At 44.7% G+C, this 16,747-nt stretch overlaps 1 protein-coding gene across 1 annotated transcript in view; it reads right to left on the reverse strand.

The window, feature by feature from the left end:
* LOC141173626 (mucin-5AC-like) overlaps positions 1-16,747 on the reverse strand; it is a 97,895-nt gene that overhangs the window by 68,739 nt on the left and 12,409 nt on the right. Inside the window, exons 6-8 of the mRNA XM_073657927.1 lie at positions 11,757-11,973; positions 11,459-11,584; positions 11,036-11,153 (exon numbers count right to left, since the gene is read on the reverse strand). Coding sequence (XP_073514028.1) covers positions 11,036-11,153; positions 11,459-11,584; positions 11,757-11,973 — 461 coding nt within the window. The remainder of the gene's footprint in view (positions 1-11,035; positions 11,154-11,458; positions 11,585-11,756; positions 11,974-16,747) is intronic.

Genomic DNA, 16,747 nt, shown 5'->3' on the forward strand with positions numbered 1-16,747 from the left:
TGCCGACCGTCTGGACCTTGCAGATGTTAGCCCTTCCGCATACAACTCCTCCTCCTCTACTTCCTCCACCTCCTCTTGTGCCACCACCTGACTCCGAATTCTGTTTAACATGTGCTCCAGCATGTAAATCACCGGAATAGTCATGCTGATAATGGCATCGTCAGCACTAAACATCTTCGTCGCCATTTCAAAACTGTGCAGAAGGGTGCATAGGTCCCTGATCTGAGACCACTCCTCCAGCGTGATTTGCCCCACCTCTGAATCTCGTTGGCCCAGGCTATACGTCAGAACGTATTGCACCAGGGCTTGTCGGTGCTGCCACAGTCGCTGCAACATGTGCAGAGTTGAATTCCACCGGGTAGGCACATCGCATTTTAGCCGGTGAAGTGGCAGGCCCAACGACTTCTGTAGAGATGTAAGTCGCTGAGCTGCGGGATGCGAACGGCGGAAGTGAGCACACAGCGACCGTGCCCTCTGCAGAAGGCCATCTAGTCTGGGATAGTGGGCTAAAAATTGCTGGACAACCAGGTTCAACACGTGAGCCATACAAGGCACGTGTGTGACATTGCCCCGGCGAAGGGCCGCACCCAGGTTTGCAGCATTGTCGCACACGGCCTTCCCTGGTTTCAGGTCCAGTGGAGACAACCATTCATGAAATTGGTTCTCCAGAGCTGACCACAACTCCTCAGCTGTGTGACTCACATTTCCCAGACATTTCAATGTAAAAACCGCCTGATGACGTTGAGCCCTACTGCCAGCATAGTAAGGAGGTGTGCAGGATCCCTTCTGCGCAGTTAGAAAGCTTGTGGCATGACCAGACAGGCTTTGGGTGCAGGTGGAAGACCGAGAGGAGGTTGAGGAGGCAGAAGCAGTGGAGGAAAAATGACATAAAGAGGATTGACGCACAACTCGTGGGGACGGCAAGACTTGGACAGCAGCCCCTTGTCCTGCTGTCACCATAGTTACCCAGTGCCCAGTCAGCGACATGTAACGCCCCTGTCCATGCCTACTCGTCCAAGTGTCTGTGGTGAAATGCACCCTGTCACACACAGAGTTTCTCAAAGAAGCGGTGATGTTGTGTGCGACATGCTGGTGGAGCGCAGGCACACCTTTCTTTGAGAAGTAGTGCCGACTGGGCATCTGGTACTGGGGCACTGCGACGGACATAAGGTCTCGAAAATCCTATGTGTCCACCAGGCGGAAAGGCAGCATTTCTGTAGCCAAGAGCTTGCAGATGGTGAAATTCAACCTCTTAGCTTTCTCATGGCTAGGAGGAAATGGTCTTTTACTTGTCCACATCTGAGGGACCGAGGGCTGGCTATTGTGCTTAGACGGGGTTGATAAGGGTGTCCCCGGCAAACTGCCGGTCTGTGAGGAAGATGCAGGCGGACATGTTAGGTTGCCTTGATCCAAAGGTGGTGCTATCGATGTCGGACAGCGCTCAAGACCTGCTGGTGTTACCACCTCCAAAGAAAATGATGACCTGCCAATCACGCTGGCTGTTGCGGGTAAAGAGGTGGCAGGTCTGCGCCCCAAAACAGGTGTGACTGCTGTCCCCCCAGTCACAGAGGATGAAGAGGCCGCGGATGCACAAGATATGGCAGACGGTGGTTGGCCCGGCCGGCTAGACCGCATTGTAGCACACTGAGCTTCCCACTGCAACTTATGCTTCATGTCCATGTGCCGGTTCATGCATGAAGTACTCAAACTATGTATTTTTTGGCCTCTACTTAGCTTTTGCTGACAAATGTTACAGATAACACGAGTTGGGTCATCTTTATCGATCTGAAAAAATGCCCAGGCTATGCAAGGCTTAGCACCCATGCGACCTGAAGAGCCACCACGACTTGTGGTGAGAGGCAGAGTTGTGTTTGAGGATGCAGTTGTTGACGTGCTTCCAGTACTACGTCTCTGTCCAGGAAGGCGCAACCTGACCTCGTCGTCACTAGCATCTTCCTCCACCTCCTCTGCTGACCTCATCTCTTGGCTGACTGTGGGTTGACAGTAAGTGGGATCTCCGACCTCATCATCATCACCCTGTGCGTTATTACACCCGTCGTCCTCAGAGCCAACCTGTTCCTGCCCTGACAAAAAACCAAAGTTGTCGCTCCAATCAGGTATTTGAGTCTTATCATCGTCTTCCTCATTGTCTCCACCAACAGGAGTTACAGTTTGGGAATGAGGGTCTACATTATGGTCAGAACCTTCTGCGTCTGGTCCTGGATCCGACTCATAAAGATTCTGGGCATCAGTGCAGATCATTTCCTCGTCTGGATTCACAGAAGCGCTGGAGTCGACCTCTGATTCCCAGGCTATAGTATGAGTAAACAGCTCTGCAGACTCAACCATCTGTTCTACCTCATACTCAGACGGGCAGCTGGAGATTTGGGAGCTGTGAGGAAGCAAGTGCGATTTGGGTGACACCTTTGAGGACTGGAGTATTTGTGATGTTGAAGTTGATGTGGAGGAGAGCCCACTTAAAGGAGCACTTGATATCCGTTGAAGCACCTGCTGTTTTTGTGCCTCATCTGGAATTTGTAGCGATTGGCGTGGCCGTAAGAAAGGGATCTTATCACATTGTCCGCTAAAAGAAGTAGACATTTTAGTTTGGCTGGAAGATGGTCTTTCTTCTGCACCTACCCCACGGACACAACCTTTTTTCCCCTTCCCAACACGCCTATTCCCCTTTCCACCAGCAGCAGGCCATTTTTCACTCATTTTGGTGGTTAACTAATTCACAACTCTGGAGTTGTTTGCACAAAAAAACAATGGATGGTAACCGAGCAGAGCTGAGTGGCCAAACTGTGGTATTAGGCCAAAACTATTGGCTGGGCTAGATGCAGAAAAAAATTATTTTTAATTTGCAACCTGATGGAGGTCAGTATAGATGGACTAATAGAACAAGTCCCACACGCTGCTAGAAGCCCAAATATTTTTTCAGAGATAAATGAAGAAAAAAATTATTTTTAATTTGCAACCTGATGGAGGTCAGTATAGATGGACTAATAGACCAAGTCCCACACACTGCTAGAAGCCCAAATATTTTTTCAGAGCTAGATGCAGAAAAAAATTATTTTTAATTTGCAACCTGATGGAGGTCAGTATAGATGGACTAATAGACCAAGTCCCACACACTGCTAGAAGCCCAAATATTTTTTCAGAGCTAGATGCAGAAAAAAATTATTTTTAATTTGCAACCTGATGGAGGTCAGTATAGATGGACTAATAGACCAAGTCCAACACACTGCTAGAAGCCCAAATATTTTTTCAGAGCTAGATGCAGAAAAAAATTATTTTTAATTTGCAACCTGATGGAGGTCAGTATAGATGGACTAATAGACCAAGTCCCACACACTGCTAGAAGCCCAAATATTTTTTCAGAGCTAGATGCAGAAAAAAATTATTTTTAATTTGCAACCTGATGGAGGTCAGTATAGATGGACTAATAGAACAAGTCCCACACGCTGCTAGAAGCCCAAATATTTTTTCAGAGATAAATGAAGAAAAAAATTATTTTTAATTTGCAACCTGATGGAGGTCAGTATAGATGGACTAATAGACCAAGTCCCACACACTGCTAGAAGCCCAAATATTTTTTCAGAGCTAGATGCAGAAAAAAATTATTTTTAATTTGCAACCTGATGGAGGTCAGTATAGATGGACTAATAGACCAAGTCCCACACACTGCTAGAAGCCCAAATATTTTTTCAGAGCTAGATGCAGAAAAAAATTATTTTTAATTTGCAACCTGATGGAGGTCAGTATAGATGGACTAATAGACCAAGTCCCACACACTGCTAGAAGCCCAAATATTTTTTCAGAGCTAGATGCAGAAAAAAATTATTTTTAATTTGCAACCTGATGGAGGTCAGTATAGATGGACTAATAGACCAAGTCCCACACACTGCTAGAAGCCCAAATATTTTTTCAGAGCTAGATGCAGAAAAAAATTATTTTTAATTTGCAACCTGATGGAGATCAGTATAGATGGACTAATAGACCAAGTCCCACACACTGCTAGAAGCCCAAATATTTTTTCAGAGCTAGATGCAGAAAAAAAATATTTTTAATTTGCAACCTGATGGAGGTCAGTATAGATGGACTAATAGAACAAGTCCCACACGCTGCTAGAAGCCCAAATATTTTTTCAGAGATAAATGAAGAAAAAAATTATTTTTAATTTGCAACCTGATGGAGGTCAGTATAGATGGACTAATAGACCAAGTCCCACACACTGCTAGAAGCCCAAATATTTTTTCAGAGCTAGATGCAGAAAAAAATTATTTTTAATTTGCAACCTGATGGAGGTCAGTATAGATGGACTAATAGACCAAGTCCCACACACTGCTAGAAGCCCAAATATTTTTTCAGAGCTACATGCAGAAAAAAATTATTTTTAATTTGCAACCTGATGGAGGTCAGTATAGATGGACTAATAGAACAAGTCCCACACGCTGCTAGAAGCCCAAATATTTTTTCAGAGATAAATGAAGAAAAAAATTATTTTTAATTTGCAACCTGATGGAGGTCAGTATAGATGGACTAATAGACCAAGTCCCACACACTGCTAGAAGCCCAAATATTTTTTCAGAGCTAGATGCAGAAATTTTTTTTATTCAATTTGCAACCTGATGGAGGTCAGTATAGATGGACTAATAGACCAAGTCCCACACACTGCTAGAAGCCCAAATATTTTTTCAGAGCTAGATGCAGAAAAAAATTATTTTTAATTTGCAACCTGATGGAGGTCAGTATAGATGGACTAATAGACCAAGTCCCACACACTGCTAGAAGCCCAAATATTTTTTCAGACCTACATGCAGAAAAAAATTATTTTTAATTTGCAACCTGATGGAGGTCAGTATAGATGGACTAATAGAACAAGTCCCACACGCTGCTAGAAGCCCAAATATTTTTTCAGAGATAAATGAAGAAAAAAATTATTTTTAATTTGCAACCTGATGGAGGTCAGTATAGATGGACTAATAGACCAAGTCCCACACACTGCTAGAAGCCCAAATATTTTTTCAGAGCTAGATGCAGAAAAAAATTATTTTTAATTTGCAACCTGATGGAGGTCAGTATAGATGGACTAATAGACCAAGTCCCACACACTGCTAGAAGCCCAAATATTTTTTCAGAGCTACATGCAGAAAAAAATTATTTTTAATTTGCAACCTGATGGAGGTCAGTATAGATGGACTAATAGAACAAGTCCCACATGCTGCTAGAAGCCCAAATATTTTTTCAGAGATAAATGAAGAAAAAAATTATTTTTAATTTGCAACCTGATGGAGGTCAGTATAGATGGACTAATAGACCAAGTCCCACACACTGCTAGAAGCCCAAATATTTTTTCAGAGCTAGATGCAGAAAAAAAATATTTTTAATTTGCAACCTGATGGAGGTCAGTATAGATGGACTAATAGACCAAGTCCCACACACTGCTAGAAGCCCAAATATTTTTTCAGAGCTACATGCAGAAAAAAATTATTTTTAATTTGCAACCTGATGGAGGTCAGTATAGATGGACTAATAGAACAAGTCCCACACGCTGCTAGAAGCCCAAATATTTTTTCAGAGATAAATGAAGAAAAAAATTATTTTTAATTTGCAACCTGATGGAGGTCAGTATAGATGGACTAATAGACCAAGTCCCACACACTGCTAGAAGCCCAAATACTTTTTCAGAGCTAGATGCAGAAAAAAATTATTTTTAATTTGCAACCTGATGGAGGTCAGTATAGATGGACTAATAGACCAAGTCCCACACACTGCTAGAAGCCCAAATATTTTTTCAGAGCTAGATGCAGAAAAAAATTATTTTTAATTTGCAACCTGATGGAGGTCAGTATAGATGGACTAATAGACCAAGTCCCACACACCGCTAGAAGCCCAAATATTTTTTCAGAGCTAGATGCAGAAAAAAATTATATTCAGTTTGCAACCTGATGGAGGTCAGTATAGATGGACTAATAGAATGATGCTATGCCCAAAAGATTTTACTTCACTAGGTGCAGTAAAAAAATTGGTATTCTATACACAGGTGGTATATCTTGCAACACAGATAGGCTACTCCACTGACTAACACACTCTGCAATAGGCCAAAAAGGATTAGCTTTGCTAGATTCAGCCAAATGCTGTGAAAAAAACTTGCACAGCACTGGCACAGACCTGCCTGGCAAAAACTGATAGGAACTGATGTAACCTAGTCCTGAAAAGGACTCCAATTACAATTAGTCTTTACTCCCACAATCTATCTATTTAAGAGCACAGACCTGCCTGATAAAAGTCGTAGGAAATGCTGTAACCTAGTCCTTAAAAGGACTGCAATCACAACTATTCCCTACTCCCAAGCTATCTGTATATTTGTGCGAAAATTGGCTTGAAATTAACAAGGTATAGCGCACACAGCAACAGCGGTGCCGTCTAACACGCAGCTGCAGCAGTGAGAAAATGGTGGCGACGGGGAAAATGGCTTGGTCTTATAGGGCAAGGACATGTGACATACACTGCCAATCACACATGCCCTTGCTTGTGTGAAAAAAAGCACTTCGCTCCGTGTGTGCGCTGCTGATAGGCTGACAGATTGCACCTCCCCACTGCAAATGCGGGAAAGAGAAAAAAAAATGGAGATCTTCATTGTTCCTGCAGAGATCCATCCCCTGCCCCTCCCCCCGCCCCGCTGTACACTCAAACTGCGTATTAACATTAATTTTCATCATTACTGAGAAAAAATCCAGTTATGATTTTGGTGCACGAACAGTTATCGAACATAACCTCGAACAGCCGAATTTTTCTCAAATTGTTCGTGTTCGCCGACCGGCTCGAACACCGCCCAAAACAGCTCGAATTTGAGATTGGCGAACAGTTCGAGTAGAACAACGCTCATCTCTAGTTATAAAGCCATTTCTATAGCTTTGCGACTCCAGCAAACCATTGTGAGAGCCATTATCCACAAATGGCAAAAACATGGAACAGTGGTGTCCGACTGACCAAAATTATCCCAAGAGCGCAGCAACGACTCATCCAAGAGGTCACTAAACGCTCCATAACAACATCCAAAAAACTGCAAGCCTCACTTGCCTCAGTTAAGGTCAGTGTTCATGACTCCACCATAATAAAGAGACTGGGCAAAAATGGCATGCATGGCAGAGTTCCAAGATGAAAACCACTGCTGAGCAAAAGGAACATAAAGGCTCGTCTCAGTTTTGCCAGAAGACATCTTGATGATCTCAAAGGCTTTGTGGACTGACGAGACATAAGCTAAACTTTTTGGAAGGTGTATGTCCCATTACATCTGGCGGAGAAGTAACGCAGCATTTCAGAAAAGAAACATCATGCCAACAGTAAAATATGGTGGGGGTAGTGTGATAATCTGGGGCTATTTTGCTGCTTCAGGACGTGGAAGACTTGCTTTGATAAATGAAACCATGAATTATGTTTATGCTGTCTATGTCTACCATAAAATTCTAAAGGAAAATGTCTGGCCATCTGTTCATGACCTCGAGCTGAAGCGCACTTGAGTTATGCAGCAAGACGAGCTTGCAGAATTACAACAATTTTTCAAAGATTAGAGGGCCAAAATTCCTTCACAGCACTGCAAAATATTCATTGCCAGTTATCGCAAATGTTTGATTGTAGTTGTTGCTGCAACGGGTTGCGCAACCAGTTATTAGGTTTAGGAGACAATCACTTTTTCATACAGGGGGCCCTTTTCGTTTGAATTTATTTTTCCCTTAATAATATAGACTTTCATTTAAAAACTGCATTTTGTGTTTACTTGTGCTATCTTTGTCTAATGTTTAAATTTGTTTTGTGATCTGAAATATTTAAGTGTGACAAATGCAAAAGAATAAGAAATCAGGAAGGAGCAAACACTTTTTCACACAACTGTAAATATATATATTTATTTATGTATATATAGATATATTCACACGTGTATAGATATATAATGCATATCTATATTGTAGGAAAGCCAGCTAGGACAGGGCTCAATCCTAGCGCTAGAGGTCCTGATTACTTGCACATGGCTAGCTATGTCTAGAGCCAGGCCTTGTGTTCATGGTTAGTCAGTCAGTTGAGCAGTCTGTGTGTTGGAGATACTAAGTGACTAGCAAATGTGAGCTGTCGGGGAGGTGAACACTTCTGTGTGGTAGTGGAGCTGAAGAGAAGCCAGTGTTGATTTACACACTCTGCTTGCGACAACTAATGCCTCTGCTGTGTTGTGAGTACAACCGTGTTAATGTACTGTGACTAACCTGACAAAAGGACTGTGTGGTTTATTATACATTTTGGGCTGAAGAAAAACTGTTATTTTTTATTTTCCTATGCTATAAAAATCTTTTTAATTTGAAGTGAGGAGAACAACAATAAAATGTATCTCGCTTTGCACCAAGACCTGTGTCTGTGCTAAGTGAGTGTCTGCTGCTGAGTGTAAATCCCTAAAATATATAAATATATATACTAGCTATTGAACCCGTTCTACCCCCGGGTGGCGAACATTTTTATTGGTATATGGTCTCCCATGCTGGTATGTGCTGCCCCCCACCTGGTATTTGTGCTGCCCTCATTCTGACATTTGTGCTGCACCCATCCTGTCCCCACCATCCTATCCTGATATGTATGGCACCCCTCATCCCTATCCTGTAATGCATGGCACCCCTCATCCCTATCCTGGTATGCATGGCACTCCTCATCCCTATCCGGTACTGCATGGAACCCCTCACCCCCAATCCTGGTATGCATGGCACCCCATCCCTCATCCTGGTATGCATGGTACCCCTCATCCCTATCCTGGTATGTATGGCACCCCTCATCCCCCAATCCTGGTATGCATGGCCTCCTCATCCCCCAATCCATATTCAGCTATGTATGGTACCCATCATCCTGGTATGCATGGCCTCCTCATCCCAGAAACCTGGTATGCATGACACCCAATCCCTCATACTAGTATGCATGGCACCCTATCCCTTATCCTGGTATGCATGGCACCCCTCATCCCAATCCTGGTATGTATGATACCCCTCATCCTGGTATGCATGGCACCCCATTCCTCATCCTGGTATGCATGGTACCCCTTATCTCTATTCTGGTATGTATGGCACCCCTCATCCCCCAATCCTGGTGTGCATGGCACCCCATCCCTCATTGTGGTATGCATGGTACCCCTCATCCCTATTCTGGTATGTATGGTACCCCTCATCCTGGTATGCATGGCACTCCTCATCCCAATTCTGGTATGTATGGCCTCCTCATCCCAGAAACCTGGTATGCATGGCGCCCAATCCCTCATCCTAGTATTCATGGCACCCCTCATCCTTATCCTGGTATGCATGGCATCCCATCCCTTATCCTGGTATGCATGGTACCCCATCACTATTCTGGTATGCATGGTACCCCTCATCCCTATTCTGGTATGCATGGCACCATCACACCCCAATCCTGGTATGCACGGTCCCCTCGCCCCACAATCCTGGTATGCATGGTCCCCTCACTCCCCAATCCTGGTATGCATGGTCCCCTCACCCCCCAATCCTGGTATGCATGGTCTCCTCGCCCCCCAATCCTGGTATGCATGGTCCTCTCACCCCCCAATAATGGTATGTGTGGTACCCTTCATCCTGGTATGCATGGTTCCCTCACCCCCCAATCCTGGTATGCATGGTCCCCTCACCCCCCAATTCTGGTATGCATGGTCCCCTCACACTCAAATCCTGGTATGTGTGGTACCCCTCATCCAGGTATGCATGATCCCCTCACCCCACAATCCTGGTATGTATGGTCCCCTCACCCTACAATCATGGTATGTGTGGCCCCCTCACCCCCCAATCCTGGTATGTATGGCACCCCTCATCCCTTTCACGCTGCACACACATACAAAAAAATAAACACTTATACTCACCTTTCTTCCTTGTGTTCCAGCCCTGCTGTGTCCTGTTCTGCTGGTGGCCGGGGGAGGACACTGCAAATGTGTCTTCAGTAAAATGGCGCCGGATAGCGCTATGCGCATGTGTCGATTCCGACGCCTTCACTCTGCCCCCTGTCTCCGGCCAGAAGAGAGGCTCCAAGGCAATGCTCCTCCCGGTCAGGTAAGTATGTAAGTATGGCGCCGGAGATCGCAGTATGCGTTCAGTGTCTACGCGTACCTTGATCTCCGGTGCCATACACACTCCTCTTACCTGTAACGGCTCCATGCGGTCTACTGTCTGGAGCCAGACTGCGCAGGTGTGTCGCGCTTGGCAAGTCTATAAAGGCTTCAGACAGAGACGTGCATCTCCGCTTATATTATAGATATATATATTGCTATACCAATATACCGCGAAAGAAAATTCAGTAAATTATGGAAATCACAGGATCAATAGACATGTTAGTAATATGCAAATGATGAGCCCCATTTTTGACTTGGACGTAATGATAGCTGGAGATTGGTTTGTAGACCATATGGTCAAGAAGCCTTCATGAGGGAACATCACACTGGCCCTATTGCCGGGATAATGATGTGAGGTGGCATAATGTACAGTAGCCAATCAGCATTTACACTGACTTGGTTGTGGACAGAGTGGTACAGCCATTTGTCCAAAGTGTCCCAAGAGCTATTTTTCAACACTACAATGCCAGGTTGTATGTTGTTACTGTGAGCAACCATGTGGGCTACTCAGACCTGCAGCATCTCCTGACTTGTCTCCCATCATGCACAGGACATTATTGGATGGCAATTACATAAGGAGCTGCCAGCAGTGGATCTTGATGATTTGCCCAAGTGAATTCAGTGTGGCAGAACATTCCTCAAACAACCAATAATAACCTCATTGATGGCAGCCAAGTAGTGTAAGTGTTGGGATTTCTGCATGTGGCGCTAATACTCGATACTGAATAAATTGAGATGTATTGAAAATGTTTCCATTTTTTCATCATTTGCATATTATTTATATGGTCTATCCATTTGGTGATTTCAATAATTCCACAACTTTTTCTTATATAGATAAAGATACAGTAATAGATAAATATCTAGAAGAAACTAAATATGATTTACCAGGTACGACACTGGGCTGAGTATCCGGTGCCAGTTGCATAAACCTGTCCATTGTAAGTACAAGAACACTGCTGCACAGGAACACATCCAGAGTTGTCTATGTCATCGAAAACCATTCCTGAAAAAGAAAAGCAATATCAGTATCGAGATTACATTTGCTTTTGCATTCTAGAATTTCAGGCTTTACAAGTTAGATCATGATTTCAGAATTTTAAATCAATGTAATGGTTTTGACTGCGATGACAATCTGGTATAGTTGTATCTTTAGAATAGATACTAATAGATACATAGATAAACCACAATGTTAAAGAAAGGTCACTTGTTGGTTTATTTAATATTTTTGCTAATCTAATGTATATGTGTTTAGCATAGAATGTTTATACCTTTTAATAGTAAATGACTAATCAATACACAGGAACATACCTGCTGGGCAGAAGCATCCATCTGTACAATGACTGTCACAAACTAATGACCGCTCAGGATTGGTGCAAGTATTGGGGCAGGAGCTGCTACATTCACTGTACTCCATGTTATAGTTACATGACAATGCTGTGAAAAGAAAAAAAATAGTCTGCATGGTAGTTAATTTACTAAAACTCAATACACCCACGCCAAAAAATGTAAAAAAATTAAAAAAATATATCATCCTTTTTAATCAAGTTGAATTAGTCGCTATGTCATTTTTTTAATTGATCTAGATAGTGAATGTACTGGCACTTACGACAGAGTTGAGCAGTTCTCCAATTTTCAGGAACTCCACCAGCATGGGTACATTGACGGGAATACTCAGAAAAGGTGTTACATAAGCAAAAGCCTAAATCATCTTGTGCACATCTACACAGATCCTGGACGCAGGCATCAATATACTGAGCTGGATCCACCAAAGAGTTACATTGTGTAAAGGCTGTGCTTCTCAAGACCATCTCACATATTCTCCCCTGTTGAGAATAATACAGACACAATAGGAGTATGGCACAATAAGGTACCCAATCATAAAGCAATCAGAATCGACTGTATTTATTGAAATGTCCAGAGGTGTAGTTACAATGTATGGTCATAAGGGCTTGGATTAGGATCAGTTTGGTCAAACTTTAATATCAAGGAGTATTCTCAAATTGTCTCTTGAGCAGCTCTTTAGTCTCATTATTTTCTGTTTGGGGAAAGGGAGGATCTCCTCTTTGAAGGACAGTTCTGGTCAGGACCTTCATCATGCTACTGCACATTATCAGTTGGTCAGTATTTGTTCTGAGTCTACATTATTATCACTATATTTGCATATAGAGATAACAGGGCATTTGAACAAACACATGGCTCAGGAAAGTGAGAGCAGTGATTAGGAGAACTGCTCTGGAAGATGCTGATGTTGTGGGCTGGGGGATTTTAGAGAACTAATAAGAGATCAGCAGCTGAGAAAGAGGGGGGAAGGTGACCAGTTAACTGTTGTATAGAAATCTATATTCTGGGGAGTGGTGGCTGGGAAGATTGGCGTTAACTCCTCTCCTGGAATGTACCCACTAATCATACTCAGCCAGACTCTGGCAGCCGAGCTTATTGGAAACAAGCTGTGCACTATGTAAGATAAAAACTGTCACAGCATGAGAATGAAAGCAGATAGAAAAAGCAAGCCAATTTCAAACTTGCTTATTTTCATGTGGTCTAACTAACTAAAGCAATTTAATAACACAAGAATACCCCTTTGACTATGGGTAAATATTTTTTTTTCTTTTTTTTTAACAGATAAATTAGAATTTGAAATATGTCTACATGGAATGAAAAGAGGTAGATGTCAAACTCCCTAGACCTCCACTAACTATCTGACAACATCACTCAAACTAGCCCCATGTCCTTTTCATTGTTTAAAATCCATTATTTTACAAGTGCCTGTGTCAGCAATGAAACACAGTCCCTTTCGCTTGATCGGTAGTAGAGTTAAGTGACTGAGCAATTGGATGTTAATGGCCTAAGGGTAGGCTCTGAATAGTGTCTTGAAAACCCCTTAAATGTTAAATGTGAGATACTGTCATACTGCACCATTGAAGCTACTGACATTAATTTTTTTTATCACTTTATCTGGATCAGCTTGAATTTTTGGGCTCTGATGGAGTATGAAAGCTTTTCAAGAAGCCAAGATTAAAGGGGTTGCTCAAGTTCACTAATAATTATAATTGCAAAGTGCTTGTAAAAACAAGCAACATTGTATTGTGCTTTTTATTAGAAATCCTCTCCATGCGCAATAATTTTTAGTTATAATATATACTGCGTGTTGCTAGTTTTCTGGCTACCTCAGAGTGGCTGGTCTCCCAGGCAAGGATATGCGCTTGCAAGCTGTTTGCTATACAACGCTGTTTTAAAGCTGATTCGATCACTGGATCCAGCCATCTTCAGTGTACAAGACCTAACCCATGCTGCAGAAGCAAACACTAATACATCTATATAAATACTAGCTATTGAACCCGTTCTACGCCCGGGTGGTGAGCATTTTTATTGGTATATGGTCTCCCATGCTGGTATGTGCTGCCCCCCTCCTGGTATTTGTGCTGCCCCCATCCTGTCCCCATCATCCTATCCTGGTATGCATGACACCCCTCATCCCTATCCAGGTATGCATGGCACCTCTCACCCCCAATCCTGGTATGCATGGTACCCCTCACCCCCAATCCTGGTATGCATGGCACCCCTCATCCCCAATCCTGGTATGTGTGGTACTCCTCATCCCTATCCTGGTATGCATGGTACCCCATCCCTCATCCCTATCCTGGTATTTATTGGATCCCTCATCCTGGTATGCATGGGCCCCTCACTCACATCCTGGTATGCATGGCACCCCTCATCCCCATCCTTGTATGCATGGCCCCTCATTCGAATCCTGGTATGCATGGCACTCCTCATCCCTATCCTGGTATGCATGGCACCCCTCATCCCCAATCCTGGTATGCATGGCACCCCTCATCCCCAATCCTGGTATGCATGGCACCCCTCATCCCCAATCCTGGTATGCATGGCTCCCTCATCCCCATATCTGGCATGCATGGCTCCCTCATCCCCAATCCTAGTATGCATGGCACCCCTCATCCCCAATCCTGGTATGCATGGCACCCCTCATCCCCAATCCTGGTATGCATGGCACCCCTCATCCCCAATCATGGTATGCATGGCACCCCTCGTCCCCAATCCTGGTATGCATGGCTCCCTCATCCCCAATCCTGGTATGTATCGCTCCCTCATCCCCAATCCTGGTATGCATAATACCCCTCATCCCCAATCCTGGTATGCATGATACTCATCATCCCCAATTCTGGTATGCATAGCACCTCTCATCCCTAATCCTGGTATGCATGTCTCCCTCATCCCCAATCCTGGTATGCATGGCACACCTCATCCGCAATCCTGGTATGCATGGCTCCTTCACCCCCATCCTGGTATGCATGGCACTCCTCATTCCTATCCTGGTATGCAAGGGCCCCTCATCCCCAATCCTGGTATACATGGTACCCCTCATCCCTATCCTGGCATACATTGTACCCCTCATCCCTATCCTGTTGTGTATGGTACCCCTCATCCCTATTATGGTATGTATGGTACCACTCATCCTGGTATGCATGGCACCCCTCATCCCAATTCTGGTATGTATGGCCTCCTCATCCCAGAAACCTGTTATGCATGGCACCCAATCCCTCATCCTAGCATGCATGGCACCCCTCATACTTATCCTGGTATGCATGGTACCCCTCATCCCTATTCTGGTATGCATGATACCCCTCATCCTGGTATGCATGGCACCCCATCCCTCATCCTGCTATGCATGGTACCCCGCATTCCTATCCTGGTATGTATGGTACCCCTCATCCCTATTCTGGTATGCATGGTCTCCTCACCCCCCAATCCTGGTATGCATGGTCCCCTCACCCCCCAATCCTGGTATGCATGGTCCCCTCACCCCCCAATCCTGGTATGCATGGGCCCCTCATCCCCCAATAATGGTATGTGTGGTACCCCTCATCCTTTTATGCAATGTCCCCTCACCCCCCAATCCTGGTATGTGTGGTACCCCTCATCCCTTAATCCTCATATGCATGGTCCCCTCACCCCCCAATCCTGGTATGTGTGGTACCCCTCCAACCCTAATCCTGGTATGCATGGTTCCCTCACCCCCCAATCCTGGTATGTGTGGTACCCCTCACCCTCCAATCCTGGTATGCATGGTCCCGTTACCCCACAATCCTGGCATGCATGGTCTCCTCACCCACCAATCCTGGTATGTGTGGTACCCCTCATCCTGGTATGCATAATCCCCTCGCCCCCCAATTCTGGTATGCATGGTCCCCTCACCCCCCAATCCTGGTATGCATGGTTCCCTCACACCCCAATCATGGTATGTGTGGTACCCCTCACCCTCCAATCCTGGTATGCATGGTCCCGTCACCCCACAATCCTGGTATGCATGGTCCCCTCACCCACCAATCCTGGTATGTGTGGTACCCCTCATCCTGGTATGCATGATCCCCTCACCCCACAATCCTGGTATGTGTGGCCCCCTCACCGTCCAATCCTGGTATGTGTGGTACCCCTCATCCTGGTATGCATGATCCCCTCACCCCACAATCCTGGTGTGTGTGGCCCCCTCACCCCCAATCCTGGTATGTGTGGCCCCCTCATCCCTTTCACACTGTACACACATACAAAAAAATAAACAGTTATACTCACCTTTCTTCTCTGTGCTCCAGCGCTGCTGGGTCCTGTTCTGCCGGAGGCCGGGGAGGAGTGCGGCGCTGGAGCACCGTGCTGTCCCACGCCATTTTGCTGAAGACACACTGTAAATGTGTCTTCAGTAAAATGGCGCCGGATAGCGCTATGCGCATGCGCCAATCCGACGCCTCACTCCGCCCCGGTATGCGACTAAGAGAGGCGCCGCAGCAAAGCTCCTCCTGGTCAGGTAAGTATGTAAGTATGGTGCCGGAGATCACGGTATGCGTTCAGTGTCTACGCATACCACGATCTCCGGCGCCATACACACTCCTCTTAGCTGTAATGGCTGGATGCGTGATTCTGTCTGGAGCCAGACTGCGCATCGAGCATGCACAGTCTTTCGAGGCTTCAGACAGAGACACACATCCCTGGTTATATTATAGATATATATGTATTTATATATGTATATATCTTGTGACAAAGTCACTGGCAGAATACTGGAGGGGAGATATATTTCACTAAGGTTATTAGCTTCAGTGATGTGAAACATGGAAGTTTTCTCCTGCATAGTAGGTGCAGAGAGGGTTAATCAATCATTTTTAAAAGGGTATGTTTTATAAGTGAATGGCCATAGCACGGGAAGGAAGCCATTCATATCACCACCCCTGTGTGAGGTCTGTGCTTTAAATAGCCAGCCTTGTGATTCAGGTGGGGGGTTCAGTATCTGGAAAGGCTTGCTCCAGAGAGGAGTTTGCATGTATTGTGCTGAACCGTGTGTGGTTAACCCTGAGTGGCTGGACCCCGGCCATTATAAGGCCTGTGCTGCCTCTTGGTATTTTGTTTGTGCCGTTATGCCGAATGGTCTGTGTTTACTTTATGAACTCTAGGTCGGTTTATGACGTTTTAATAAACTAACCCAAAGATACAGTGTTCCGTGCCTACCTTCGTGGACAGCCGAGCAAGCCGCTTTAGCACAATGTATACATATACAGTACAGACCAAAAGTTTGGACACACCTTCTCATTT

Source organism: Phyllobates terribilis, unplaced genomic scaffold (assembly GCF_046119375.1).
Source record: "Phyllobates terribilis strain yellow unplaced genomic scaffold, ASM4611937v1 Scaffold_13__5_contigs__length_258822181, whole genome shotgun sequence".
Lineage (NCBI taxonomy): Eukaryota > Metazoa > Chordata > Amphibia > Anura > Dendrobatidae > Phyllobates > Phyllobates terribilis.